At 48.6% G+C, this 25,639-nt stretch overlaps 9 protein-coding genes across 9 annotated transcripts; 5 read left to right on the top strand and 4 right to left on the bottom strand.

The window, feature by feature from the left end:
- Positions 1–121: 121 nt before the first annotated feature.
- Positions 122–2,760, bottom strand: ASPWEDRAFT_26017 (crossover junction endodeoxyribonuclease; the record flags this gene model as incomplete). The annotated part of the gene is made up of 2 exons (XM_040832799.1): positions 122–2,621; positions 2,747–2,760. 2 exons carry the CDS (start codon positions 2,758–2,760, stop codon positions 122–124), a joined length of 2,514 nt encoding a protein of 837 aa, XP_040690234.1.
- Positions 2,761–3,208: 448 nt separating this feature from the next.
- On the top strand, positions 3,209–4,870 carry ASPWEDRAFT_109394 (putative actin-related protein RO7; the record flags this gene model as incomplete). The annotated part of the gene is made up of 1 exon (XM_040828076.1): positions 3,209–4,870. One exon carries the CDS (start codon positions 3,209–3,211, stop codon positions 4,868–4,870), a length of 1,662 nt encoding a protein of 553 aa, XP_040690235.1.
- A 387-nt stretch (positions 4,871–5,257) lies between these two features.
- Positions 5,258–6,658, bottom strand: ASPWEDRAFT_107405 (aldose epimerase family protein; the record flags this gene model as incomplete). The annotated part of the gene is made up of 1 exon (XM_040827888.1): positions 5,258–6,658. The coding sequence occupies one exon, from the start codon at positions 6,656–6,658 to the stop codon at positions 5,258–5,260; it is 1,401 nt and encodes a 466-aa protein (XP_040690236.1).
- Positions 6,659–7,876: 1,218 nt separating this feature from the next.
- ASPWEDRAFT_88815 (putative AT DNA binding protein) lies at positions 7,877–11,701 on the top strand (the record flags this gene model as incomplete). Its single annotated transcript, XM_040839583.1, has 2 exons — positions 7,877–8,587; positions 8,864–11,701. Coding segments are annotated over 2 exons (3,549 nt in total), but the record flags the coding sequence as incomplete, so codon positions are not given.
- A 1,251-nt stretch (positions 11,702–12,952) lies between these two features.
- ASPWEDRAFT_170074 (uncharacterized protein) lies at positions 12,953–13,652 on the top strand (the record flags this gene model as incomplete). The annotated part of the gene is made up of 2 exons (XM_040830561.1): positions 12,953–13,318; positions 13,452–13,652. 2 exons carry the CDS (start codon positions 12,953–12,955, stop codon positions 13,650–13,652), a joined length of 567 nt encoding a protein of 188 aa, XP_040690238.1.
- A 361-nt stretch (positions 13,653–14,013) lies between these two features.
- Positions 14,014–14,754, bottom strand: ASPWEDRAFT_412377 (uncharacterized protein). The gene has a single exon (XM_040835509.1). It carries the CDS (start codon positions 14,430–14,432, stop codon positions 14,055–14,057), a length of 378 nt encoding a protein of 125 aa, XP_040690239.1. The 5' UTR covers positions 14,433–14,754; the 3' UTR covers positions 14,014–14,054.
- Positions 14,752–17,748, top strand: ASPWEDRAFT_412830 (protein kinase domain-containing protein). Its single transcript, XM_040835517.1, has 2 exons — positions 14,752–14,910; positions 14,970–17,748. Exon 2 carries the CDS (start codon positions 15,130–15,132, stop codon positions 17,287–17,289), a length of 2,160 nt encoding a protein of 719 aa, XP_040690240.1. The 5' UTR covers positions 14,752–14,910; positions 14,970–15,129; the 3' UTR covers positions 17,290–17,748.
- A 1,560-nt stretch (positions 17,749–19,308) lies between these two features.
- On the top strand, positions 19,309–22,049 carry ASPWEDRAFT_50028 (uncharacterized protein; the record flags this gene model as incomplete). The annotated part of the gene is made up of 4 exons (XM_040837363.1): positions 19,309–20,391; positions 20,438–20,868; positions 20,921–21,286; positions 21,350–22,049. 4 exons carry the CDS (start codon positions 19,309–19,311, stop codon positions 22,047–22,049), a joined length of 2,580 nt encoding a protein of 859 aa, XP_040690241.1.
- A 563-nt stretch (positions 22,050–22,612) lies between these two features.
- Positions 22,613–24,064, bottom strand: gel6 (putative 1,3-beta-glucanosyltransferase; the record flags this gene model as incomplete). The annotated part of the gene is made up of 3 exons (XM_040828020.1): positions 22,613–23,620; positions 23,666–23,877; positions 23,923–24,064. 3 exons carry the CDS (start codon positions 24,062–24,064, stop codon positions 22,613–22,615), a joined length of 1,362 nt encoding a protein of 453 aa, XP_040690242.1.
- Positions 24,065–25,639: the final 1,575 nt, after the last annotated feature.

A 25,639-nucleotide genomic window follows, 5' to 3' on the forward strand; every position in this document is an offset into this window, starting at 1 on the left:
TTCATTATAAAAACAGTATGCGGTGCACAGTCAACGCTGAAACCATGTAGCTCCTATTGACGCCTGACCCAAATTTCAACGAGAAAGAATGGCAAACACAGTATAGTTTGCTGTAATAATTTCAGCTCAAATCCAGAATGCTCACGCGTGGAACTCGCTTCTTTTTAGTTTGATCCCTTTTCGAAACTCTGGCTGGATCTGAGTCGTTGGACTCCACTGAGGCCAGCTCAGTTTCTGTTTCCACCCTCCAGAAGCCATTGGATGCAGTAACAGATTCTATATGCCGAGAACCCTCGTCGGCTTTTGGTTGACTGCGTTTTGCTTTTCTTGTTTTTATTGACTTTTCTTCACATTTAGGTTCAATATCGCTCTTTTCAGAACGTTCGAGAGTCTTCTTGGTTTGCTTTTTCGAGTTGATAACGACTTTTGGTTTCTCTGCCACTTTCGGAGACTTTGGTTTGAAAGAAGACTTGGCATGGGTTTCATGAAGGCTGTTGTGCTTCAGTAATGACAACGAAAGCATGGCATCTTCGAGTTCATCAACAACTTGTGACTCCTGGGAGACCTGAGGAATTGGTTTCTGCGAGGCTTTTCGGCGACGCTCCCTAGCGGTAGGAGAAGGAAGAGCCATGTCTTTGGTGCTTGCCGCCTGGTCTTCTATCACCGAACTCTGACAGTCGAAATTCGAATAACTCATTCTAATTCCTCCAGATGATGATGGTGGCGGGGAACAATCCCAGGAACTCGAAACTTCCAAATCGAGATCCTCTACTTCAATGCCATCCGAGAATGTAGCGGCACGCCTCGCACTAACCCGAGGTCTGTTGACCACTGGGGGACGTTTAATCCATAGGTTAGGCGATATTGTGCACGAAGAAGAGAAAACATCAACAAGATCATCAAAAGGTGTATATCGTCGTCCGGTGCTTTCTGCAGGGCCTAGATTGTACACATCACGGATTGGCGAATTCCCTAAAAAACGACTGGGCGACCCTTGACTATGTTGAGTTTTTGATGGACTAGTCTTCTTTGGCGTTGATGAGGTCGCTGCCTCTAAAAGTCGGGCTTGCTTGAATTCGGAGATATCAGACTGTTGCTTTGTAAGGGTGCCATATTTCAAGATGCTTCCACGCTTCATCCCTGGATCTATCGGTCCCTTTTTCCTAGGGCCCGTCTTCCGCGCAGCCGGCTTCTTTTTTGCAGCCAATTTCGCAGCCTGTTCCTCTTTCCACTTTTGCACGGCTTCCGGGATGCCTATTGTGGCCAAGGTTTCAAAAACCCAGACCTTTTCCAAGGCATATGGGTCAAATCGTTTTGTAACACGTTTCTTTACTGGAGATTGAGTTTCCACCACTTCTTGATCCTCTTCTTCATCCCCTGACACCGTCGTTTCATGGGATGGTAATGGGGGGTTTCTTGGCTCGGCGTCTAGGTCTAACCCAGCGACGTCGATAGGCACGATGTCAAGTTGAAACTCGGTCAACCCATCTGTAGCAAAGATTTTCCGCTCCTTGTATATTTTCTGTAGCATGGGCTCGTTGCCGTGGGACAAGGAGGGACCCCGGGGGAAGGCTAATGGTGACTTTCCGAGACGAAGCCTATAAAAAACCAATGGTTCTGCAAGTAGCTTAACCACCTTTCTTGCTCCAGAGACATAGTTCCAATCGAGGTATTCTGCGGCAAATCTCCTGATCTCCAAGACATCGATGTCCTGGTCCCAGGCATTCAATAGCCTATTCCTCAACTCTTCCAAGTCTTGCGTATTTGATACCACCGGATTAGCATAGAAGGACAGAATCGTTCGATCTGGAAATGCCTCTGGAATCCGGACGGCTTTGTGCTTTGTTTGGAAGTAGCCACTCTCGTTCTCATCCAATTCATATTGAAGCCTTTCTCTCCACTCATTTAACATCGTATCCAACTCGGGACTATCAGAGTAGACGGCATCCAAAAGGTCTTCACCAAAACCAGCCTTTGCGATCTCAGCAGCCAATTTGCTACCGCATTTTTGAACACCAGCTGGTAGATAATCGCCCCCGCTAAGCATTGCAAATAGAATGATACCGGCGCGGTCTATGGGAACGTTCGATGCGTTTGTTTGGCCGCCCATTCGAAACCAGGTCACATGCGAGGCAGAAGTGGTACCACTGCCAGCCTCTTTGGAAAAATTCATAATGGTCGACGACGATCCGAACATCAATGCGTCAACATCGTTGCTCATTACCGCATCAACGACCCCTTCTTTTTGCAGTTTTGCGCATTCTGCCTCCGCTTCTCCGGGAGCATCATGTATGGGGAATCTAAACAGCTCAATCAGAGCTTTTGAATGTCTGATAATAGGCGCGTTGCTGTAAGTTCGGACTGCTTTGCCTCTTTTGAAGGACGGTTTGTCCTTTCCATCATAAACAAAAAGAGGATGGACAGGCAAGGCCAGGAATTTTAATAACCTGTAAAATAAGGTCCGCAGTTCTGGATTTTTGCCTCCGCGGCCAGCCTGCACTTGGAAGAGCCAAATTGAAATGTCAACAGCAATGCGGATAGGTCTTGCTGTTCGCTCCAAGTGAGTTACAGCCAATCTGGATAGCGAAATTCGTTCACCAGAGCCAATGGCATTCAATAGCCTGTATTGAGTCAGTTATCTGGTGTCTTTCCATCAGCGATGCCAGCCAGTTGCCACTTTTATTCGCGCATCAACTTTTGGCGGCAGAGATATATATTCCCGTGTCGAAAGCATTGATGGACTTACCCAGGAATCCCCATCTGGAAAAATTCGCTCAAAAACTACAAAAAGAACAGCATCAAAATACCAAAAGACCTGCCATCAAAGAAACCAAGAACGCCAAGTGGGTTGTTGAGCTGCCTCTCTTTCTGTTCTGTTGTTGTTGTTGACGTCGAGGAATTGACGCGAGAGCGACGGGCCGATGTAGACCCGGTCGGGCCATGGGCAGTTGTCCTTCTGCACCTTCTTCGCCTTCCATCATTCAGCTTTGAAACTACATTTGAAAAGATTGCAATTGGCGGTCCACTGGGCTGGTCATTGCTGTGGGAAAAAGGAAAAGCATACCTGAAAAACGAAGCATGATTTGTGTGTGGCTAGCATCGATTCATCCTCTTCCGTCTCCAATTATTCCCCGCGTTTTGAATTAAGCGGCAGTAAATACGATTGTTCAGCAACTTCGGGGAAACCGATTGAAAGAATTCAATGACAATGGCGAGTTCATCAACGGCAGGTAGTGGTGAAAGCAAACGTCCGTTTTCCAGCAGCTCGAATATCCCCTCGAATTTGCGTCACAGCCAATCCGCCCGACCCTCCTCTCCTCATACACCTTCACATCAATTGCGCTCAAACAATTCTTCGTTCGCTAGTACCTCGTCTGCAAGCTCCTCTTTTCGCGGTGAAGGAGATGCGATCATCTTTGAATTTGGCTCCAGATGGCTCCGGGCAGGGTTCGAGGGCGATAGTACACCGATGTGCGTGGTCGGATTTGGACCAGAGGAATCGAGGAGAGCTGGTGACTACAGAGGATGGCTGAAAGGCAGCTCTTCAGATGCTGCACAATCGCAACCACTCAAAGCAGACGAGTGGACTAGCCCATATGAGCTATGGAGGATGAACTTGCGCGATGTTGATCTGGGGCTTGTCGAGGATAAGATCGAGCGGGTATTTCGAGAGACATACAATAAACATCTGTTGACAGATGCAGGGACTTCACGGCTGGTTCTGGTTCTACCATCGGTTATGCCTCATCCCTTATTGTCCTCAGTTTTGTCGACTCTCTTCAGTCGTTGGCGATTCCCAAGCATCACGCTTGTACCAGACGCTGCAATGTCTGTTACTGCAGCGGGAGTACGTTCGGCGCTGGTGGTGGATCTTGGCTGGGAGGAGACTACTGTAACTGGGGTCTATGAGTACAGGGAAATAGCTTCTAAGCGAAGTACTAGAGCTATGAAGTCTCTACTACAGCAGACGGGCAAGTCGCTTACCAAGCTTGCCTCGAACGGCAGCCGGGGATCAATATCAGAAGATGAGATTTCCGTGAAGTTTGAATACTGTGAAGAAATCGTCAGTCGATTCGCGTGGTGCAAACCATCCAACGAAGCACCTGATTCATACCAACATAATATGATTTCAATTCCGTGTCCATCCAATCCTAGCTCGGCTTACATTGACGTCCCTTTTTCTACATTCGCCGATCCAGTGGAAAAGGTGCTTTTTGCCGAAGACATAGCTGAGTGCGATATGGATGACGAAGAAAAGCCAATTCATCTGCTTGCCTACAATACCCTTCTGGCACTACCGCCTGACGTTCGCGGTACCTGCATGTCGCGCATCGTGTTTGTCGGCGGGGGTTCAAATATTCCAGGTGTTCGACAGCGGATTCTCAAAGAAGTGGGATTGTTAGTTAAGAAACATGGCTGGAGCCAAGTTCGAGGCAAGGTGATTGAACGACAACGCCAACGGATGCAGAATCTAAGTCTTGTGCCACAATCAACACCCGCTAAGGAAGAAGCTAGAATGGAATCACCCGTATCTCCCACTGCGAAGAAGCACCACGAAGGTGAAGAGCAACAAGAAGAAATCGATTTTGTCGAACAGAAGCTCCGACGCAACAACAAAGATAAAGACATCAAACCCCATGTCCATGGAATCCTGCGCGAAGTCGAATCCCTTGGTCCATGGGCTGGAGCAAGTCTCATCACGAGCCTCAAAATTCGAGGTCTGGTAGAGATTGAACGGGAGAAGTATCTCCAGCATGGAATTGCTGGTGCCAGCCGAGATTTCGAATGTCATGGCCATGTCCCTGATAGACGATCAGGGTTACGGTCAGGCGGAGATCGGTCGAGTTGGACATTAGCTGGTTGGGGATGAGCGTGCATTGAAGAACATGGAGTTCCGGTACTGATTTTGACTACCCATCCCACGATACCCTCTTGTGATAACGACTGGGTGAACTGCCATACATCCATTTTCCCAATCATTGTAAGTAATTGAACAAGTTAGCTTAGATACGATACCCGAGTTTCAAATATTTCTTTTTTCTATTGGGTCTGGACTGCGCTTTTGGTTCGGAAGAGGTTATATTTCTACCTCTTACTTTGGACATAGATTAATTGATGCGTAAAAATTATATACACGACTAGAAAGATAAACGGCATGCCAAAATCTGCTGAGCACTATTGAGAGAAGGAAGCCACGGCATAGCATTAATTCAGAAGATGGATTCATTAATCGAATCTCACCAAATAAAGACAGAACTTATGCAATGGTACCAAACTTGTAGGTAGCCCAGTTAATGGCAGGGGCAGTGTTGGGGGAGTAGATCTGGTCAGACAATTGACCCCATTGCGGGTTATTGATGCCATCGATCCAGCCCTCGGTTTCGATGACAAGGCAGCCATATTGGTTGATATTCTTGGCACCATCATTGCCGTTGCGTTTCTGTTGGGATGGCTTTGTGGGGATGGTGCCGTCTTGCGAGTTGCAGGCGTAGATCTGGAGGGCTTGTTGGTTGGTGGCTACTTCCAGGCTGATGCCGGTGGTGCTAGAGTTCATTCTGACGACGGGGACCAGGGAGTTGGGTGCTGAGTATTGCAGAGGACGGTCCACGATGAAACAGTTATCGTATCCGGTGCAGTCATCACCGCATAGTCCTTTTGTGTCTTTGATATCTTGTCCCACGAGCTTTCCTGTGGTGAAATCGGCAGCTCCGTTGTATGTGTCGGCTACTTCGAGGATGGTGCCGTTCGGGATTAGGATGCCATCTGTGCCGATGTATCGCTTGGATAGGGGGAGTTGGAGGAAGGTATCATTCAAGATGTCTTGTTCTTTGAACGCATTGAGGTTCCAGTAGATGTGATTGGCGAGCATGATTGGGGTCTTTTCCGTCAACGCCAGTGAGACCAATTTGCTGGTCAGTTGAGGCAGGCCATCGGGATTCTCAGGGGAACGCGCAGTTTCCACACTGAAAATGGCATGGGTGATGACATCGCCGGGGAAATCTTCCAGACCATTATCGACCAATGTGAAGGTGATGGATGAGTCCGAGTGCGCAGTCACCGTCCAATTGCGCTGGTCATAGCCCACAGTGCCTCCGTGGAGGGTATCAAGGCCGTCGTTTTCATTCTTCGGAACCTTAGTCGTAGTTCCATCAACGGCAAATGTGCCGTTCTTGATTCTATTCGCGTATCGTCCGACAACAGCACCAAAGAACGTATGGTTGGTCTCTGTGTCCTTGAGGTAGTCCTTGGGGTCATCGTAACCCACGACTACATCCTGCAGATTGCCGTCACGATCAGGCACGAGCACCGATGTCAAGCGCGCGCCGTATGGAATTAATTTAGCGGTGATATTTTCAGCCTTGATGGTGTATGACTCAAAGTGATCAGCAGCCCCTGTGGATTGTGGGATGCTGGATGCGACAGATGATGAAGAGCTTTGCGACGATGAAGAGCTCTGCGCCAACGCGGGCAGTCCGTGGAGGACGGCGGAGAGATAATGTTTGACATGCATCTTGGAACCCAGGAAAGCAGTGACTGCAAGAAATATGAAGCAGTACACGGTCAGGACGCGAAGAGAGAAACGAGCAGGGCAGAGGACAGAGCGGAAGCAGCCAAGAAGCTGGGGACTGCCTTCATTAAGTACGGAAGCAGGAACCATGATCTCGCCTCATCGCATGATGGGCGCTCGGCCAGAAAGGCGGGGAAAGAAAAAGTAAATTGACAAGGTCTCCGCAGTCTGTGAGCTAGTTCGATGTCTCAATTCGCTTGATTCTTCGTAAATTATCCGGGGAAAAAGACGCAATCGAACGGAGGGTTGGTTAGTGTTGGCCGATGCGGGCGGAGGATTGGAGGCTGGAGCTGTCAGACAGCCAGGGGGCCAAGCTTTGACGGTGAGATGCGGACGAGATCGAGGGCATATTTTGCTGCAAAAGTCTTCAAATAATCTATATGCATTTTCGAAAAGTCATACTAGCATATTAGGATAAAATATCAGTCATAGTAGACGTTCATGTTGGATTTTGCATATCATTGTGGTGATGTCTCTTTTGATTCCTGAAGGATCGGGCAGAAACTAGCCCAGAACAGAAACTCCGGTGGAGAGATCCGAAAGCAGAAATTGCGGGGAAGCAAAACGTCGATCCTTTCTTTGTCTGCATCTCGTGATCTCGAATGCTTCGAATGACGACTTGAGATTGTTTGTGAGATGCAGTTGATGGATCAAAGCTCTGCAATACACAACTCAACAGAGTTCTAAGTTCAGCCAGCATCAAAGCGCTACAAGTCAGTAGATGGCACGTCTCTCTCAAGTCTATACGAGGCTTAACCGGAGAATTTTTAGTGTGGCTGCTTAGCCAGATCCAAGGCCGATATGGCAGACGTCATACTGCAAAAAGATTTGTTTGAAAGTTGACTGCCCAAATATTATGCATGAATAAATGACAATTAATCGCGGATAATACACAACAGCTTTGAATGCCCATAACAGCACGAACGATTAATTCTCTTCGAACGCTGAATTCATCATAAAAGTGCACTTTAGGTCCTGTCGACCTCCGTACGGCCGGGATAACATATTCCCGATTATATAATCCTGTCGCGTCTCCCCTCCTTCTCCGACATCTCGGCTTGCCTGATCGGGAGACTTGTTTATCTTGGGGATTTTATTTCTTTTCTTTTCTTTTCTTTTTTTTTTTTTGATATTGTTGGAGTCCTGATCCATCATACGGAAGGGCCTGGCGCCCAAAGGACGGTCGATTTTGCCTCGTCTTGTAGGCTCTTGGAGCTTCTTTATTTCAATCTCGAGCTCAGCAACGCGCACCACGGGCCAAGTCACCGAACCGCATTGTTTTTTTCCAAGTCCGCGATGCTCCCTCACAGTTCCAGCTCCTCCCCCGACGTTCTTGGACCTTCTGGCGACGACGAATACCTCATTTCATCCCCATATAAACCTTTCTCGGGCCGTCAAAGCTTCATGTCGCCCGCCAATTTCAAACTCCTTCAGACGCCGCGGCCGGGCAAAGGCAAAAGGCCGCGGTACAGTCTCAGCCCCGCGAAAAGCGCCCATTCGATTAGATTCGACGATGTCTTGCTTCCTGCCTCTCCTTCAATGAAACTGAACGGCGCACAACAATCATTCTCACCCGACAAGATCCAGCCTGATGGGAACGTGAGTCCGTGGAGGATTCGGGTTACGCTCGAGGCAACCCAGGATGACGAAGAGAACCCGGGCAGCCCGTCGCGTAAGCGATTAAAACCGTCGAATACCATGACCACAAAAGTACCTTTGAAGGGTGAACCGGAACAAGTCACATTAACTCCCAAAAGAGGTAGAGGTCGGCCAAGGAAGTCAGGCACTCCGTTGCAGAATGCGACACCAACTGCAGGAAATCCCGGGCATACACCAGGCCCCGGACACACTCCTGGACCTGAATACACGCCTGGACCTGGACACACGCCCGGGCCTGGATTTACACCGGGGCCTGGACACACGCCTGGCCCTGAATACACACCAACGCCCGGACCTGGACATACCCCAGGACCCGGACACACGCCAACGCCAGGACCAGGGTATACTCCAGGACCTGGAGTAAATACACAGAGAAGGGGACGGGGGCGACCGAGAAAGACCAGGTTAGATATAGTAGAAGTTGCACAAGCGAACGATCAGTCCACTATTCCCGTTGCCCAGCCCGAACAAAGACATAGTCCTTCGAATTTTGCCGGCGATACACAAGATATTGAGGCGAATGATGGATCCACTACACCGATGGCTGACCCCGAACAGAGCTGGGGCCATTCGAATATTGCTGGAGATACAGAAGACTTTCAGGCTGGGGATGAATCAACCACCCCCATTGTTGAGCCCGATCAAAACTGGGGACCTTTGGATCTTGCTGCGGGTGGAGATTCTGATGATGGTTATTCAGATGATCAACCGGCCGACATCTGGCTCGATAACGAGACAGTGCAGCCCAATGAAGCTAATTGGGATAAAAGCTCTCCTCGTGGGTCTTTTCAACAGGAATACGAGACACCGGACATTGGCGTCATAGACCGGGGCTACATGGATAACGACGATGAGAACTTGCATTCTACCCCATCAAAAATGCCGTCGCCTACTCAAACCTCGCAGATTATTTCCCCAGACAACACCTTGCATGCCGGCCGTACACCTAGGCCGTCACGCCTTTACCCCACCCCGAAGTCCTCATCGTTGGTTGACGAAGAGAAACAAGGCCAGTCGAAGGAACTAAACAACCCCCCCGGAAACCTCCATCAAGGTGAAAAGCATACCGTAAATGACCCAACGGACGAGCATCGTGAATTCGATTCCATCATGGAGAGTGAGGGATTCAGCATGGTCTCGTTAGAATCATTACCGTCAGCGAAACAGCACGCTCTCAGCACCAACCAAAAAACCGTAAAGGGGGCTCTCAAACCATTTCTCGAGCGCGAAAATATCGGCATGAAAGAGAGAATGAAACGCAAGTCTTCTGTCTCGAATAATGATGATTATCGTGAAGAAGCCTCGGCTATGGCCGCGGGACCGAACCAAATTTCAAGAGAACATCCGTCATCAAAAGTATCATCCCATTCTCCTATGCCTGAGCGAGTAACAGAACGTTTGGCATCGAGTAGCAAACGGACACCCGGGGGCAACTTGCCTTCTAAGCTTGCTAGCTCGCCTATTGTACCATCACCAAGTCCAGTCACACACGAAAGGAACTCATCCGCTAGGTCCGCAGAGGTTGCTCCCACGGGCATCGATCATTCGGCTACATGGAGGAATGAAAACGGAGAAGGTACATCGAGATATCCTTTCGCGACAGAGGGACAGTCCGATGAAGAGGACCAAGGTGACGAATTTGAATCTTCTAAGAGGCGCTTCGAACACCTTGTCAGTGACATTCTTCCTGATACCCAGCAAGAAGAGCGGAAAGACTCGGGTTCTGGGCAGGAGTTGGCAAAGAGGCAAACGCAGACAGAGACAGAAAAGGCCAGAGAAGAGCCAGCTGTAGAGGCCACAATCGATCAATACAGGGATGCACACGTATCCGAGACACCACATCGAGAGCGGGGTAGGGGCTTCATCCAGGACACACCCGGAACGGAGATGAAACGACGAATGGCAGAATGGCAGCAAGAAAGAGAAGCAATTAGCCGAGAAATTCAGATGGCAAACTCGAGTCAAGTTATCGTTATCGGCAGCGATGGGAGTGAACAGCAAAGCCCGATTCGTCACGAGAACTTTGATCCTGAGCCGGGGCCTGAATTCGAGCATGAACTTGAACAGGAATCCGAGCATGAGCCTGAACAGGAATTCGATCCCGGGCATGAGTCCGAGCCGGGATCTGAACTTGACCAAGAAGATCATGGACTACAGGACGAGCCTGAACCCGAGCCTGAACTTTCAGATGACGATGGATATGAAGATATCTGGCAACAAGAAGCTAAGGATCAAAGCCACGTCTCTTCACATTCTGATGATGCGAAGCAAGAGTCTAGTCCGTGGAAGAGTGACAATGGAGCAGCCCGCTCTCCAGCTTACTGGACCACGGGAAATAATAACGTGCCAAATTTGGGACGGTCTCGGGTTAAACAGCTACGAGAACAGGATGTCGATCTCTCGGTCTTGCTTCGAAACACCCCAAACCGTTCCCGTTACTACTATGGAGGAAATAGCCCCCGGAAGAGTAGCCCCCAGAGTGTTGCGAATACCCGATCTCCAGAGCGTCAACGGTCTGTTTCCGGATCCAGCGAGAATGTCGACGAAGACGTGTTTGAACACGATCAACAATTGGAAGATGTATATTCGGTATCAAGTCCCGACCGGGTCTCAGAGGATGATGACACTTTCCAAGTTGACCCCACAACAAGGCATGAGACTGAGAGGGCACGATTTGACCAAAGACAAGAAGAGAATGAGGACGGGGTTATCCCAGATGATGCTGGTGTATCTGAGGAGCGATCTACCCATGAGAAAATTGATGCCACACCGGAATTCTCACGACATGCCAATGCCAATACACCGGCACCATCATCCTGGTTTCAAAAAGTTACTAGCTTCACCCCTCGGTGGTTGAAAGCTCCAAACCGAAGGTCAATTGAACCTGTCAGTCCTGCCATAGCCGAAGAAGAAGAACCCTTGGGAGACGAAGAAGAGATGCCCAACGTCGAATCCCCCAAGGATGCGAATACGCATCTTGACGGGCATTATTCAGAAGACCAAGAAGAGACGCCAAGACCACTTCCACGACGTACAGATCGAAGACATAGGCGGCAGAGCTTTTCTGGTTCCAACGTTGACCAGCAGTTTGAAGACTTACGCTCGTCGCCGAAAAGGGAAATGCGGCGTGAAGAATTTGCACGCCCTAGACCATTGGCCACCTCTGGATACTTCAGTGATGATCATTATGTCGCTCTCCGCCGTCTCTATCGCTTAGCAAAAGGGTCTCCCAATCGTTTCGTCTATTACCCAGCTCCTGGCCGCCCTGATATTATAGGTGACTGGATATGGACATCGGACGGTACCTACGGAGTTCCGGTCACTGAGAGCCAGTTTGCCATCATCGACACTTTCGTGCAGGAACTTGCTCGAGCTGACATTCAGAACGGTGGTACTGGGCAAGTTGGTTGGACAGAGGCTGACTTGCACCGGCGACTGATTAGTGTCATCATTGGCGAACAGATTAGAGAGGAAAGAAAAGAACAACTACGCCTAGAAGAGACCAGACGAGATCGGTCAAGTAGAGAAGCTTCTTTTGATATCTGGCGTCCATGATTGCCCAGAACACGAGCTCTTCAGGATTTTTCTTTTGGTAATGGTCTTGACCTGTCAGAAGCTCATATGATCAGTCATGCATCAATATCATTTTTTTTCTTGGGTTCGGGGTTACATATTCTCGGGGCTTTGCGGGAAGGTGAATGTTAGGCGCACTAATTGAGGCGCTCTACTGGTTGCTGTCCGTTGGGTTTCCAACTCATTTCTTTCATTTTGGGTTATTTTTGTCCTTTATTTTGATTTCTTATGTTTGTATAGCAGTGGATTATGTATGATTCCCCATCAGTATCTTTTTTTGGGCTTGAGTTTTCGACGGTTACTGGGTGGTTTTCACTCATTTATGGAGTACATGTGGATAGCTGCGTTGTTTCACATTCGTGGAAAGATGGCAGTTGTATTATTGTTGGATTATGCATTCGTGCACTCGTATATGACTCATTGATACCTCTTCTATGTCTTTTGGTTCCTTCCTTGGTTTCCCTGAAAAGCCGTGCACAGCAGCAGGTCCAGATGCCGGATGGACTGGTTTATTTTGAGACATACCGTATATTGGGAAATGAACCCCCATAAAAGGAAACACTTGTCGGCCCGTCGTCTTCATCTGACGATGTATTATAGAGTACTATTGGTGGAAAGGCCAAGTATCAGGTTTTGACTACAACTGGCACTGCATCTCCATTTCCTTGGACACGGTTCGATTCGCCACGTTTTTCTGGGAGATGCAGGCAATGCACCAGGAGTAATGAGACGCAAACGGATCACCTGGATTGTTTGCCCCCCAGAGGACGAACGCGACGAGTCCAGACACCATTTGGTGGGGAGTCACATTGCAGTTTCGACCAAGCTGCAGGCCATTGAACTCTCGTCCATAGTGCGATGGTACTACCGTACCACGTCAGCCCGAGAACAAGGCAATAGACGCCTGGGGAAAAGCGCGTCTGTCCTTTGGCATCCTTCCCGGTATCCGCGCTTTTCGTCACTATAGGGGGTACATTTGGGCTTGGAGTGCAGGGGTAAGGTGAAGACGGGATATGAGATGTATCCCCGAAGTAGGAAGTATTTAAAGAGGCGCACGATCCACGAGAAATTCAGCAGAAGCAAAAAGAGACAGACAGACAAACAGAAAGCAAGCAAGCAAGAATCGACACACACCAGAAACTCACAGCCAAGATGCGGATGAGCAGCACCGTCAAGCGCGTCTTCCACTTTTCCTTTTCGCCCAAGCGCTCCTTATCCTTTAAAGGCAAAGGGGTCGATCAGACGACCATCGACGTCTGCTATTGTGCGGAGGTCCATGACCCTGAGATGGCGGTGAGTGACGACTCGTTGGACCTGCAGGCGAGCAGCAGGAAAAAAAGCAGCAGCAAAAGCAGGAAACGCACGCATCTCGTGCGGGTGGTGAGTTGGGCGAGTATCGCCAGGGGCACCTGTCGACGATGGACGATGGAACAGGAACGCGAACTGAGAATAGCCGAACATGAACTGGCGAGATGTCAAAAGGCGTGGAGTTCCGAGCAGGAGTTGTGGCTGGCATATGTGAGTCTTTTTTTTTTTTTTTTTTATTTTCGTATTTGAAGCAACACGGAGTGGAGAGGGAATGCATGCAGGGGGAGGGGGGGAACATCACCAAAAAAGAAGCGAAAGCTTCATCTATACTGATACCCAACAGATCAAAGCCCTTGAAGAAGAAAAAGAAGCCCATGAGGATTTCTACCATAACCGAGCCAAACAACAAGACGATGAACAACAGAATTTCCGCAAAGCGTGGAATCGACGCAAATCCAGCGACATCCGCGAGGAACAGCGCGAAGTGATGCCGAGGAGCGACCATCGACGACGTTTACGAAAGAGTCTGGATAGATATAGATGAATAATAAAAGTTGGTTCTTTTTTACATATCCACCATGAAACCCGACGGAGTACACCACAATAGGAGAATAATCGAGAGTTCATGGAAGAATCATCCGATCCGAGGCAATAGTCAATGTGCCTTGCATGAAGCAGAAGCCATCGTGGATTGCAACCAACTGGACGAGAGCAGATTCCATTTTTTGCGATGCGCGATTATCATCCAATGAAGAGTATTTCGTGATGATATTCAATGTATCTCGTTGAATCCGGAATGTCTTTTATCTACGGAGTACTACATCGTATATTCATCTAACTATCTGGATGATAACAGTCAACCATGGCTACCATCGGCCGGTACCGATAGTTACTTGCTTACTTTTTCTCTTCTTTTCTTTTCCTGCATAGATTGTAATGATATTTATTATATGCCTTTAGATGATTTGCACTGTCTTACAGGGTTGCGCATCCATTGGATTGTTGATAAACAGCCAAATGCCACTCCATACAAGAATACTAGCAGAGCATAAAGTTCCGTCAAAAGGACGATCAATCGTCTTATCTCTGCCGTTTTGACTAAGTTGTAATAGTCAAAAGTGCCACTGATAAGAATGCCCATTAATTTATTCTTTATTCCATGGAGAATAATGAAGATATTGCGGATTGTTGAGGATCTGGCCGTTATTGTGTGCTGCGACAATCCATATTGTCTGTCTCGTGATGCATCACATCCTCTTATCTCCAGTCTTCTTCTTGCCCTCACCACCACTGCGATCATCACCACCTCCATCATCGCAACCATCGTCAAAACTATCAATTCATCCTTGGACGTACCTGCAATGGTTTCTCATGATCCCCATCCCCGCTAATAATAATCCCTCTCCCCATCGCACTGCCCCCTCTGGTCGGCTTGACTTCTCCGTGGATCCTGGACTCGGCTTCATCATCGTCGCCCTCTTGGCCTCCTATTTTTTTTTCTTTTTCTTTTTCTGGTCTTCTTCCTAGTGCTTGGCTTTTCTCTCTCTTATCCTGCAATCAGAATGAATCAATTTTTCCCTTTTTCACTCTTCTTTTCGCCCCTTGACAATCAATCTCCATCGACTTGTGGGACAACTCCCCATCCTCTTCTCTTCTGTCCTCTTCTCTCGAGCTAGTTCTAGGCCTCATTGCCACTATTGATTAGCCTCTCCCAATAATGCTCAAGGCTCCCTTGCTGCTCTTGATAAGCCTCCTCCTCCACCAGTAGGCGGTCCTTCCGATCCCCGAAGACCGTCCTCTCGGTACGTATGCACTATCTCTCTCACATGGTTTCTTTTCTTATGCCTGCTGACAGCTTCAGTGCCCATAGATACCACCAGGAACTATTGGAGATCCCCGCTTGACGTCAAGTTGATCTCCGGCCCACCTTCGGTCTGTTGAGGTTACATATATTAATTGCCCCCTCCACTCGGGCCATCCTCGCTCTCCTCGTCTCGATCGAGGTTCGCCATGAGCGCGCAATGTCCAGCATAACGTCACTTTGGTGGCCAGAAGACAGAGTCAAGGCCACGATCTGTCCCGAGTATGTCGTCAGTCAGCTTCAACCTGCCAGTTTACCTCGTCTTGTCTCCCCGCTTCCTTGGGGTGAGGGCTTGACCAGCGAGACCTATCTCGATTGGATTATCGCCAAAGCCGGTCGACTCTTTCTCATTCTTGTCGATATCGGTATTCCGGAACGTATCTTCGCCTTGGTCGATGAGTCATTTGATGATGTCGACCTTCCTATTGCCTCCCATAGTATCGATCGGCTGAATCTCTCGCCTGACGGAGAGAATGTCGCTCTTGACATCAAGTTTTTCCATGCTCAATGGCGGTTTCTCGTGCGTGGAATTGGAGAGGGTGAGCATGTCAAATACACGGAGAATGAAGGTGTCCCTGTGGAGTTACAGCGCAGCGAAACGTCTCTAGCTAAGGAGGGAGTGGAAAAGGTCATCCTGGCCGGTGCAGTCTGTAAATTGTACCTACGTACACGAGTGACCATTGGCGGTGCACCGCATTTCTTTGAAGAAGATGAGGTGCTGGAGGAGGTTCGCTCTTTGAGAAGACTTTCCCACGAGCATGTTTTTTCCATCTACGGTTCCTATTTTGTCGACAACACCATCTGCATTCTCTTCTCGGGCATGTACGAGCGTACCCTCATGTCTTTCCTCTCCGATGTACCGCAACATTTCAAACGCCTACCTAAACCTGAACGTCGACAAATATTGATCAACTGGCCGCACTGTTTGGCAAGTGGCTTGTCATGGCTGCATGCGCATGGCCAGGCCCATGGTGCTATTCGCCCATCCAACATCTTCGTCGACTCGGAATACAGGATCTTCCTGGGTCAGTACGAGGCTCTTGATACACTGCTACCTCCCGTCAAGGTAGACGACGTCCAGGCATACCAGTACGGTGCTCCCGAACGCTGGGTTCGCTCTGCTGCCGTCCAAGATACTGGCTCTAACCGATCCCTACTTCCATCGGGAGGACGCACTGGTCGCAAACAGCCATCGCGCCCAGGAAAACTGAACCTGGTCGGTCTGAAATACTTTCAAAAATCAGATTCTTCTGCAGATGGCGCGGCATCCGACTCGGTCGCCTCTCATGGTACTGCCATTCGAATCGGATTTCCCGACTCTCCTTCTCGGTTTTCTTTTGCGCTCTCCTCGTCATCCTCGGGATCTAGCGATGGAAGCGCTCGCAAGCGTGGTGTGTCCTCTCTGAGGAGACCTATCTTCTACACCCCATCTATTTCATCATCGAATTCATCGGGTTCGTCTTCGTCTCGCCCTGTTTCTACTGTTTACAACCCGGTTGGACTACCGAGCGCAAATCAACATGCAGCAGTCGTTCACACCTGGCAGTCGCATCAGACTAACCCTGAAATGTCAGACATGTTCTCTCTCGGTGCAGTCATGCTGGACATTTTCACACATCTGTGCAAGCGCAAGCTGTCCACATTTGTCCACCATCGCGGGGCCAAGAACCGAACAGCCGGTCGTGGAGGCGGGGTGGCCGATTCCTCTTTCCATCTGGACCGGAATATGGGCCAAGTGAGTTCGTGGATCACGCTTCTGGATCATGATGCAAAGAAGCGCAAGGATTCTACGTTTAACGCGGTCAGGTCGATGTTGGCCATGGTACGAACCATGCTGGACAAAGACCCTGTGAGCCGTCCGTCAGCGGTACAAGTCGAGCAATACTTTTCCCACACCATCCAGAAACTAGAGGGTATAGTCAACCTGCATTGCAAATCGAAAATACCCATCCGAGCAAAATCAAGAAGCCCGCTGCGCGAGACTCGCAATAGAGAAACCGGAGACGATCACAGGCCTAAGCCCAGGTTGTCCAACCTCACGATCCCGACATCCTCAACTAGCAGTCCATTTACGACACCACTCCCTTCTCCTTCGATAATTGAACCAGGGGGAATATTGCATCTACCTGGTATTCAACCATCTCCGGCCGCGTCAGTTTCCAATTTCGATTTGCCGGCTTGGTCTGATAGTGATGACGAGGACGACGAGGAATACAGAAAGGCGCATGAGAATGCCCCTTGGCATGATCCAGGCCATTTACTGAGCCCGATGACTTCAAATGATTCAGCACTGGGATATGGCGTTGCTGTTTCTCCTTAACTGGATACGCCACCGTCAGTCAAGATCCTGATTTGGACTGACTACAGTCAAATTACTCATTGACCTACTTCACATCACGACACTATACCCTACCTACTCAGTACATTTCGACCAATTACTTTTCCTTGTTACATTACTCTACATCATATCCATTATCAGATCAGCATCGGTGGTCACCTGTTTCTTTGTCACACTATACACTCACTCTTTTCTTTTCTTTCTTTCTTTACATGTATTCTGCCTTTCTTTATACTTTTCTTCTTACTTTGTCCATTTACCTTTTAGCTCACGATGAAAGATATGTTTTATGTATGTCATGGGTTGGTTTAGCGGGCATATTTGGGTATCTACACATACTTATTAATTTATTCAACTTTCTTCTACAATTGTGCCTTATTTGCTTAAAATAACAGGTATTTGAAATAGAGTATATCTTGAAATAAACCAAGTGAATGAAGCTATAATTGTACGTTTGCAGTCAGTCATTGTATATTCACGAATGAGTCATTCCATTGGCCTTCACTCTATCTGTCTACATCAGCCCCTATCCAGCCCACCTATCCGACTTGATACTTCTCCTTGACGTCGTGTATATCATAAAACATTACAACATGGACCAGTCTCTCATATTCTATAATAATTATACACCACCAAAAACCCTACCCAAAAACCTACACAATTGAAGTGTTCCTTCCCCAGAATTTCCCCCCAAGACGACAGGACAGCACAGACACACAACATGACTCGACATCATCCAAGAACGACAAAACTAATGAAATCATGATTCGTGAAAAAGGGGGTCTGTGCAACATGTATGTATGTACTTATGTATCTCATATCTTATCTGCCTGTGATTTACGCAACCCCTATCAGGTACATACTACTGGAGTTATTAATTATTGCCGCCCCAAGCGCGATATCCGACGCTATAGTTAGTTAGTTAATCCATGTGTGATTATGTGCTGTATTATGCGGTATAGCCTCAACTTATTATGTTCACAATGACATACGTCTACCATTGTGATATACCCGATTGCGCGTCCTTTCTATCTATACACCAGAGCCGAAGTCAAGTCCAAACATACAAGCTTAGGACGGACACATGTAATGCAGTGGCTCGCACCCTATATCTCAATCCAGGGACCGAACGACGTCATACAAGTCGATCATCCAGCAGGTCAAGTCATGATCGACTATGGAGTATGCAATCCATAACTACTCCAGGATCTGCCTGGCGCAGATGCACCGATGATCAGGCCGTGGATTATCAACTACGGATACTATACCCCAGACAAAATGTACATGATCTAGTTATGACCAGAAATAGAAAGAAGAGATATATCATTTCACCAGCTATACCCGAGCTACTTTTGTGAGCTCGGCCAAAAGATAAAATAGTTAGTTCTTCTAAACAAATATCAAGCAAAGGGTATAATCCAGAACTTGGAAAGGGGGAAAATTGCGCAGTGAAGATGGAAGAGAAGTGAAGTGAAGTTGATGCGTGGAAGCGAGCTAGCCCTATCAGGTGACTTCGAGTGACTGAACTTCTTTCACTTCAACTTCCAGCTTTTCTGTTCTTGTCGAAGACTGAAGACTCCAATCGTCATTTTGAATATCTCTGAAGAAGGTAGTGTGTGTAATAACATCATTCATATACAATGATGAAAAGCTGTATGGGAATATAATACTAATCTAAATGAAACTTAGGCATCACTACAACGCAGAGATCCGTAAAACGGACGAGCAACAGTTTGCATCAATGTTGAACCCCTGGAATCACTCAGAGAATAATAACTCCCATCAGAACTGCCCATATCATTTGAATGAAACATCGCGGTGTCCACCCCCGCACTCGAATGAGGGACTTTTCCGGCGGAGATGGCATATTTCCCTGTAGATCACGACGGAGGAAATGATGGAGGATTCAATGTCTCAGACCCCGCAATACAGATGGAACTCCGGGTGGGACAAGAAGGCTAAATAGCTTTGGGATTGCAATTCAAGTCTATCAAAGACAACATGAGGCTTCTTGCAACCGGTTGGCTGTTTGTGCACTTGTATGCCCTCAGTTGGGCACATGTCACTTTCTCTACGGAGCACTTTGCCAGCATTCTAGACGCCAACTCTGGAGTGCTGAGGTCCTTGAATACCACCGCAGATGGCTTCGATTTCTCGCCATCCGATGTCTTTGACCAGCGCAATTTCAATGGCAACTATCACACCGGGGACATTACTCTACGATATCGCGTTGGCAATGGAAGCTGGATCGAGTCCGATTCGGCGTCAAATCGCACCAGGGTTTCCCAGACGACAACTGAAACCACAGTTTCTGCGCAATTGGATTCATCCATGCCAAACATCAGCCATCGGCTCTCTGTAAAACGGACATGGCACAACTACGACGGCGACCTGGCCCTCAACTTCACCATCACCAATCAAGCCAACGAGTCCATAGAGATCGGCAGTGTGGGCTTTCCCATCGAGTTCAACAACATCTTCACGGGGCGCTCTTCGATCGACACGGCCGACAAGTGCGTCTTCGTCGACCCCTTCATCGGTCTTCAGGCGGGCTATCTTCAAGTCACCCGCTTACGAGGAATTGGGCCGCACCTTGTCGTGACCCCGCTTGGTCTCAATACCAGCCTGGAGGCATGGCGCTTTCTCTCCGAGCCCACAGACACCAAGTTGGCGTATCAGAGCCAGACATTCGAGGGCTACTATGAATGGCAGGTTCATACACAGGCATACGCGGAGCAGGAGTGGAAGGACGCGCAGCCGTGGAATGAGCCGACATCGCGAGTCTTGACGCCCGGAGAGTCGGTCACGTATGGCCTGCGATTTACTTCATTGTCGACTGTCGAGGAGATTGAATCGACCGTTGCCTCGCTTGGATTGCCTGTTGCTGTCGGACTCCCGGGCTACGTCCTGCCCAGGGACCTCAAGGGACGGCTTTTCGTCAACACCACATCCAACGTGTCGTCAGTCAAGGTATCTCCGGAATCATCTCTCTCAATCAATTATACCACCTCGCACGCCTCGACCTGGCAAGAATTCGCTTTGACTCCCGCTCCGGATGCCTTTGGACGCTCAAGAATCGAACTGGTCTATGACAACGGAATGACTCAAGCCCTGCACTACTACATCACAGACACCGGTCCTGCAAGAAAGCCGCGTCTGGATCGCCGGTCTCAGCGATGACGGCGGCGCCGGCTCGTACGAGGCAGCTGCCATGAAGCAGAGTGTCCAGCCTTCTGCAGCAGAGGTCGCGAAGTTAGAGCAATTTGTCAATGAGACGGTGTGGGCCAGGCTACAGCTGTCCAGCGGACCGCAGCAGTACGGAGTCAAGAAGAGTCTTTTCTACTATGACCCCGATGTACTGCCAGACTTTGATTATAGCAACACCATGGACTGGCAGAGTTGGACTTCGTGGAACAAACCTGACGCATACTTACTAGACCGCACTTATAACTACGTACATGTTTCCTGTCTACATTGGTCGTTGTATCGGGCAGGACGAGCCGTTCCTAGTGTTCTGACGATGCAAAGTCCTGAATGGTATCTGTTGCAGTCATACAAGACGTTAGTCCCCTCCACCCTCTTGTTTACAGAAAAGCACAATTTAACGTCTCAGTGTCCTCTTCGCATTCGGTTCCCAACCCGACGGGTCTAATAACACCTCATACCGCGACGTCGGACTCATGGGCGAGACAGTCTGGAAAAATCTCATCACAGACCTCCAAGCAGAAAGCTACACCTCCGAAGCCACCTCTCTCCAGGACGCAATGAAGCCGCGTGCCCAGCTCTGGGCAACACAAGAAGACCCGTTCGGTAGCGAGCAGGCATGGGACTGCACAGGGCAAGAGGGCGTATACGTATGGTCCAAGTATTTCGGTTTCTCAGACACGGTCAATAAAACCATCGACTCCATCCACGGCTACATGCCTTCTATTGCGCATTGGGGGTGGAATGGAAATGCTCGTCGGTATTGGGATTTTACGTACGCCCCCCTATCCCTAATTATTCTACTATATCAACCATATTTAACAAACCCAACATATAGAACAGCCGGAAAAACCAGCCGCATCGAACGCCAAATCCACCACTACGGATCCAGCCTCAACGCCCTCCCCCTCCTAGACAACTACCGCTCCTCACCCTACCCCTCCTCCCTATCAACCATCTACAGCCTCCGCGTCGGCTACGGCGGCCACCAAGGCCCCCTAACCAGCATCGCGGCCGACGGCTTCGCATCCATGGCCTTCCACTCATACCCGGAAACTCTCGAGTGGGATGCATACACGGGCGACTATGGACTTAGCTTTCTAGGCCATGTTCTCGGCTCTGCGACGTATCTCGTGCGACATCCGGTTTTCGGGTGGGTTTGTTTCGGGGGGAATCTTGTTGATGATGAAGATGAAGCGGTGGTTACGGTCGAGCCGAGGGATACGGTCAGACAGCGTATATATATCTCCACGTTGGGATTATACGTCTCCCTAACCGCGGGAACAATACAACACTTCACACTCTCGGAGAAGGACAAGGCCGTCTCGATCCAAGTATCTGCGGCGATACCTGGGCCGGAGAAACTGCATGTTTCGGAAACTGTGGTTCAGTATTCGGTGACGAGGACAAGTGAAAATGCCAGTGCCGAGCCAAAGATTGTGGAAGACGGAGACGGTCTACTGAAGTCGTGGGTGAGCAAATACTATAAACTTGGATTCGGGGAGGGGGGCGACGCAACTATTACTTTTGAGTGGTGATCTATTATCTGCTTTGGTGTGTATCTGGGGTAGTTACCGAGAATTGTTGGAGATACTGCTTAAACAACTATCACTACTATTTTTGGTATGGTGCTATATAATGACACACCAGGAAGAGGGGGTTACTATGAATATATCTCAATAATTGTGGGTGAACCACGAGCGAACCCCTGCCGTTGTATCGGTTTCTCTTCTTGATTTCCCCCTTTATTTTTACTAGCAAAGCTCTAGTTTATTTTTATACTTTATATTTTCAGTTGTATAATATCTAAATATGTGTGCTACTCTAACTGGTTGCAGACGGACGGAATTGGCTAGGTGGTCTGGATGAAACCAAAAATTACGATAGTAGATTACTACCCATCATGTCTCCATTGATAGCTTCTTCTGTTACTTTACCGGAAATGGCCACTCGATCATGCAAAGTAAATTCATCGAATCATACGTGTGTATGCTAAGAGTCGTATGTCTATACAATTCTAACTAGACGAGGAACAGTAATGACCGCTATGCAGTAAGACCATGCAAATACTTTTAATAACCATAACCCATCAATGCGTAATTTAGAGCCACACGGCCATGGCACCAACCAGGGTGCACAGCAGAGCAGACACCTTCGCCAGGCGATCGGAACCATTCATTCCAGCGACCGTAGCGGTGTTTGAGTTGCCAGAGCTAGTAGCGGAGGTGGAAGTCGCCCCGGTCGAGGTTTTAGATTGCTTGGAGCTAGCTGTGCTCGTGGCAGAAGAGCTGGGGCCAGTCACTTTGTAACTTTGGCCGAGAGTGGGGAGAGGAGACTTGGGATCAACGGCCCAGCCTCCAGAGGTGGATGCAGGGCACTCTGGGGGCGTGATGGTGGATGTCGACTTGGAGTAATCAGACAATGCCACGCCGGTCGGCGACAGCTTAGACCATTGGGATTTGAGGTTGTTAAAGTCTGGGTTGACAGGGGTAGGAACTCCTTGGCGTGTGTAACCGTCCTGAATGAGCGTGTTGGTCGCAGGGGCATCCTTGACTTTCGAGCCGTAACTGATCAAACCGTAGTCATTGGTTTCCTCGATCCATTCGTAGATCATGGAGCCAGACCAAGTGCCAGACATCTCATCGCCAAAGATGGCGGCCTGGTCGTCGAAAGTGCGAGGAGGGACAGTATTGCAGCCAGTTTCGGAGAAAAAGATAGGGATGGGGTAGTCTGTCGCGTTCTTCTGGAGGATGTTGTATCCAGAGACCTGGTATGAGGAATGACCGCACCACTCGTAGGCGTTGAGAGCGAAAAAGTCCAATCGATCGGCGGGGTCTTTGAGACAGGCCATATAATTTTGAAGCATGGGACGCAATTCGGCAATATCAGCCGCGGAGTATCCCACGGGAATCTTACGGTAGTTCTTTTCATCCCGATACGCCTTTATGTCACGAGCCGCAGCAAGGACGTAGGGAGCCGCAGCCGAGCCATCCTTGGTGGTGAGAACTTCGTTGCCGACAAACACACCGGCGGTATTGTCAAACTGTTGGAATTCGTCCAAGACGGCCTTGAAGTGATCGAACTGTGTTTGGTTCCAGTGAGGTTCGGTCTAGATGGTCAGTATCGTGCTGACAGAGGTATTGGGCTGAATCACCTGTTCAATCTGAGTATTGAAGGTGTCGAGATCGACAAACAGATAGATGCCTGCATCCGCAAAAGCCTTCATGCAGCCTTTATGGTCGGCGCTGGGGTCGACATGGTAAACACGAATGGCATTGGCGCCCAATTCCGACATGCGAACAATATCACGTTTGCATTGAGCGGTGTCGATCAGAGGGTCCTCAGGGACGAGTTGATAGGCGATTCCTACGGGTATTAGAAGTGATCTTGGATGTCAAACACAATGCATACCCTTGAGAAAATATTGCTTTCCATCCTCGTAGAAGAATTTTGAGCCAACGGCGGAGATGGTCGGCACAGCTTGTGCGGTCAGGGCGTGCAGACTGCCCATCAGCAATGAAGCTGCAGACCACGACTGCGAAGAAAACAGCATCTTGTCACGCCACTCGTATAGCTGGTAGGTAGTTATGCGTGATAATCCTGTGGTGAGTAACTTGGATAGATGAGGATGAAAGAAAGAGAGTGAGATGAAATCCAACGAGGAAAACAGCAGAATCTATAGTCGAGCAAAGAAGGAACGAAGATTAAGCTGGGGATCGAGGGAGGAAGGAACAAGGGAGCCAGAAATTGGCGAAAAACGCCCTTACGGAGAGGTTGAGGACGATGCAGGACAAGCGGCGAGAAAACAAGGCCGGCGTTGACCTAGACAACCTAGATAGGCATGATGAAGATATTAAGGCGGCGGAAATATGAGATCAGTGTTTCAGCTCTGCATGCCCGGTATCCCTGGGGACAGGCAGGAATGATGGTTGAACACATGTTGTATGGATATTTGAAGAAGTTTAATGCTATTCTGGTAGTCATTAGTCTGGAGGTTAGTCTGGTAGAATTGATTGATGAGAGTGGCATTATGGAAGGTGGTGGTGAGTCGAGGTTGGTGATGGTGAAGCTGGAGATGACCCCGCCAGATCATCTGACTGAGACATCGAGATAGGACATGTCTTATTGGGCATGAATCCTATATTATTCTGAAAACAGCTGTCCTGACTTGTAGTGACCAGTGACATTGTCAACTATGGCTATTTTCGTCTTCTGAAAGATAAAGTCGCAGGATAAAGTCGCATTGGACAGGTGTACTACAGTAGCAGCTATAGGTGACGGAGGGCTCCGGTCGGAATCTGGAGATAACGTCGAAGATGCAGATTCTCCGCCAGGATGATGAAATATCACGATCAAAAGTTCATCAGGCGAAAATCGGAAGCCGAGAACTGCCCTACGATCTAATCGCTTGAGTTGACTGTTTTGTTAAGGATCGATGGTGGAGACGGACAGAAGAGGAAAAAGAATAGGAATTAGGATAGGAGGCTACACACTACACAGTAATACTCCCTCTACACAGTACCTGTTTACCAGTACTTGATCAGGGGTACCACAACAGAGTAACAGTTACTGTTAATATCTACTACTATCTCTACTAATTAATATTTTCTACTTGAGATTCCTACTTAAATATTTTATTACTGCTACTACCGTGGCGTTATCGACAGGCCCAGACCAGCCCCAAACTTGTTTCTTTTCCCATTCTCGTTAAGGATCGACTGTTATTCTCGTGGTGGATCGGCAGACCCTGAGGCTTTTCTTGTTTCCTTTTCCCCCCCTCCTATTCTTGCAGTATTCTCGCTTCCCCTCCTGCCCCTTAACCGTTGCTGTGAGATAGGAGAAATGTAAGAATATTTAACTATCCAATAGTCTTGTATTTATTTATATCTGTAATATCAGAATTATCACCATAATACTCTGTAGGATGATATGAAATCAATACTGTAATACGGATCGCCAGACCCATCGAGATTCGTAAGTGCTGGTCCACCCGCCATCCCCAATAATTGCGATCTTCTCTTGTCAATGTCCGTTGCTGCTTGACTTGCAGTACGTGCACCCTGGCTAATTCCCTAGTACAAAAAGACCCTTTCCCCTCATCCTTCTTTTTTCTTGGTTCCTTCGACCT

The sequence above is a fragment of the Aspergillus wentii genome, assembly GCF_001890725.1.
Source record: "Aspergillus wentii DTO 134E9 unplaced genomic scaffold ASPWEscaffold_3, whole genome shotgun sequence".
Lineage (NCBI taxonomy): Eukaryota > Fungi > Ascomycota > Eurotiomycetes > Eurotiales > Aspergillaceae > Aspergillus > Aspergillus wentii.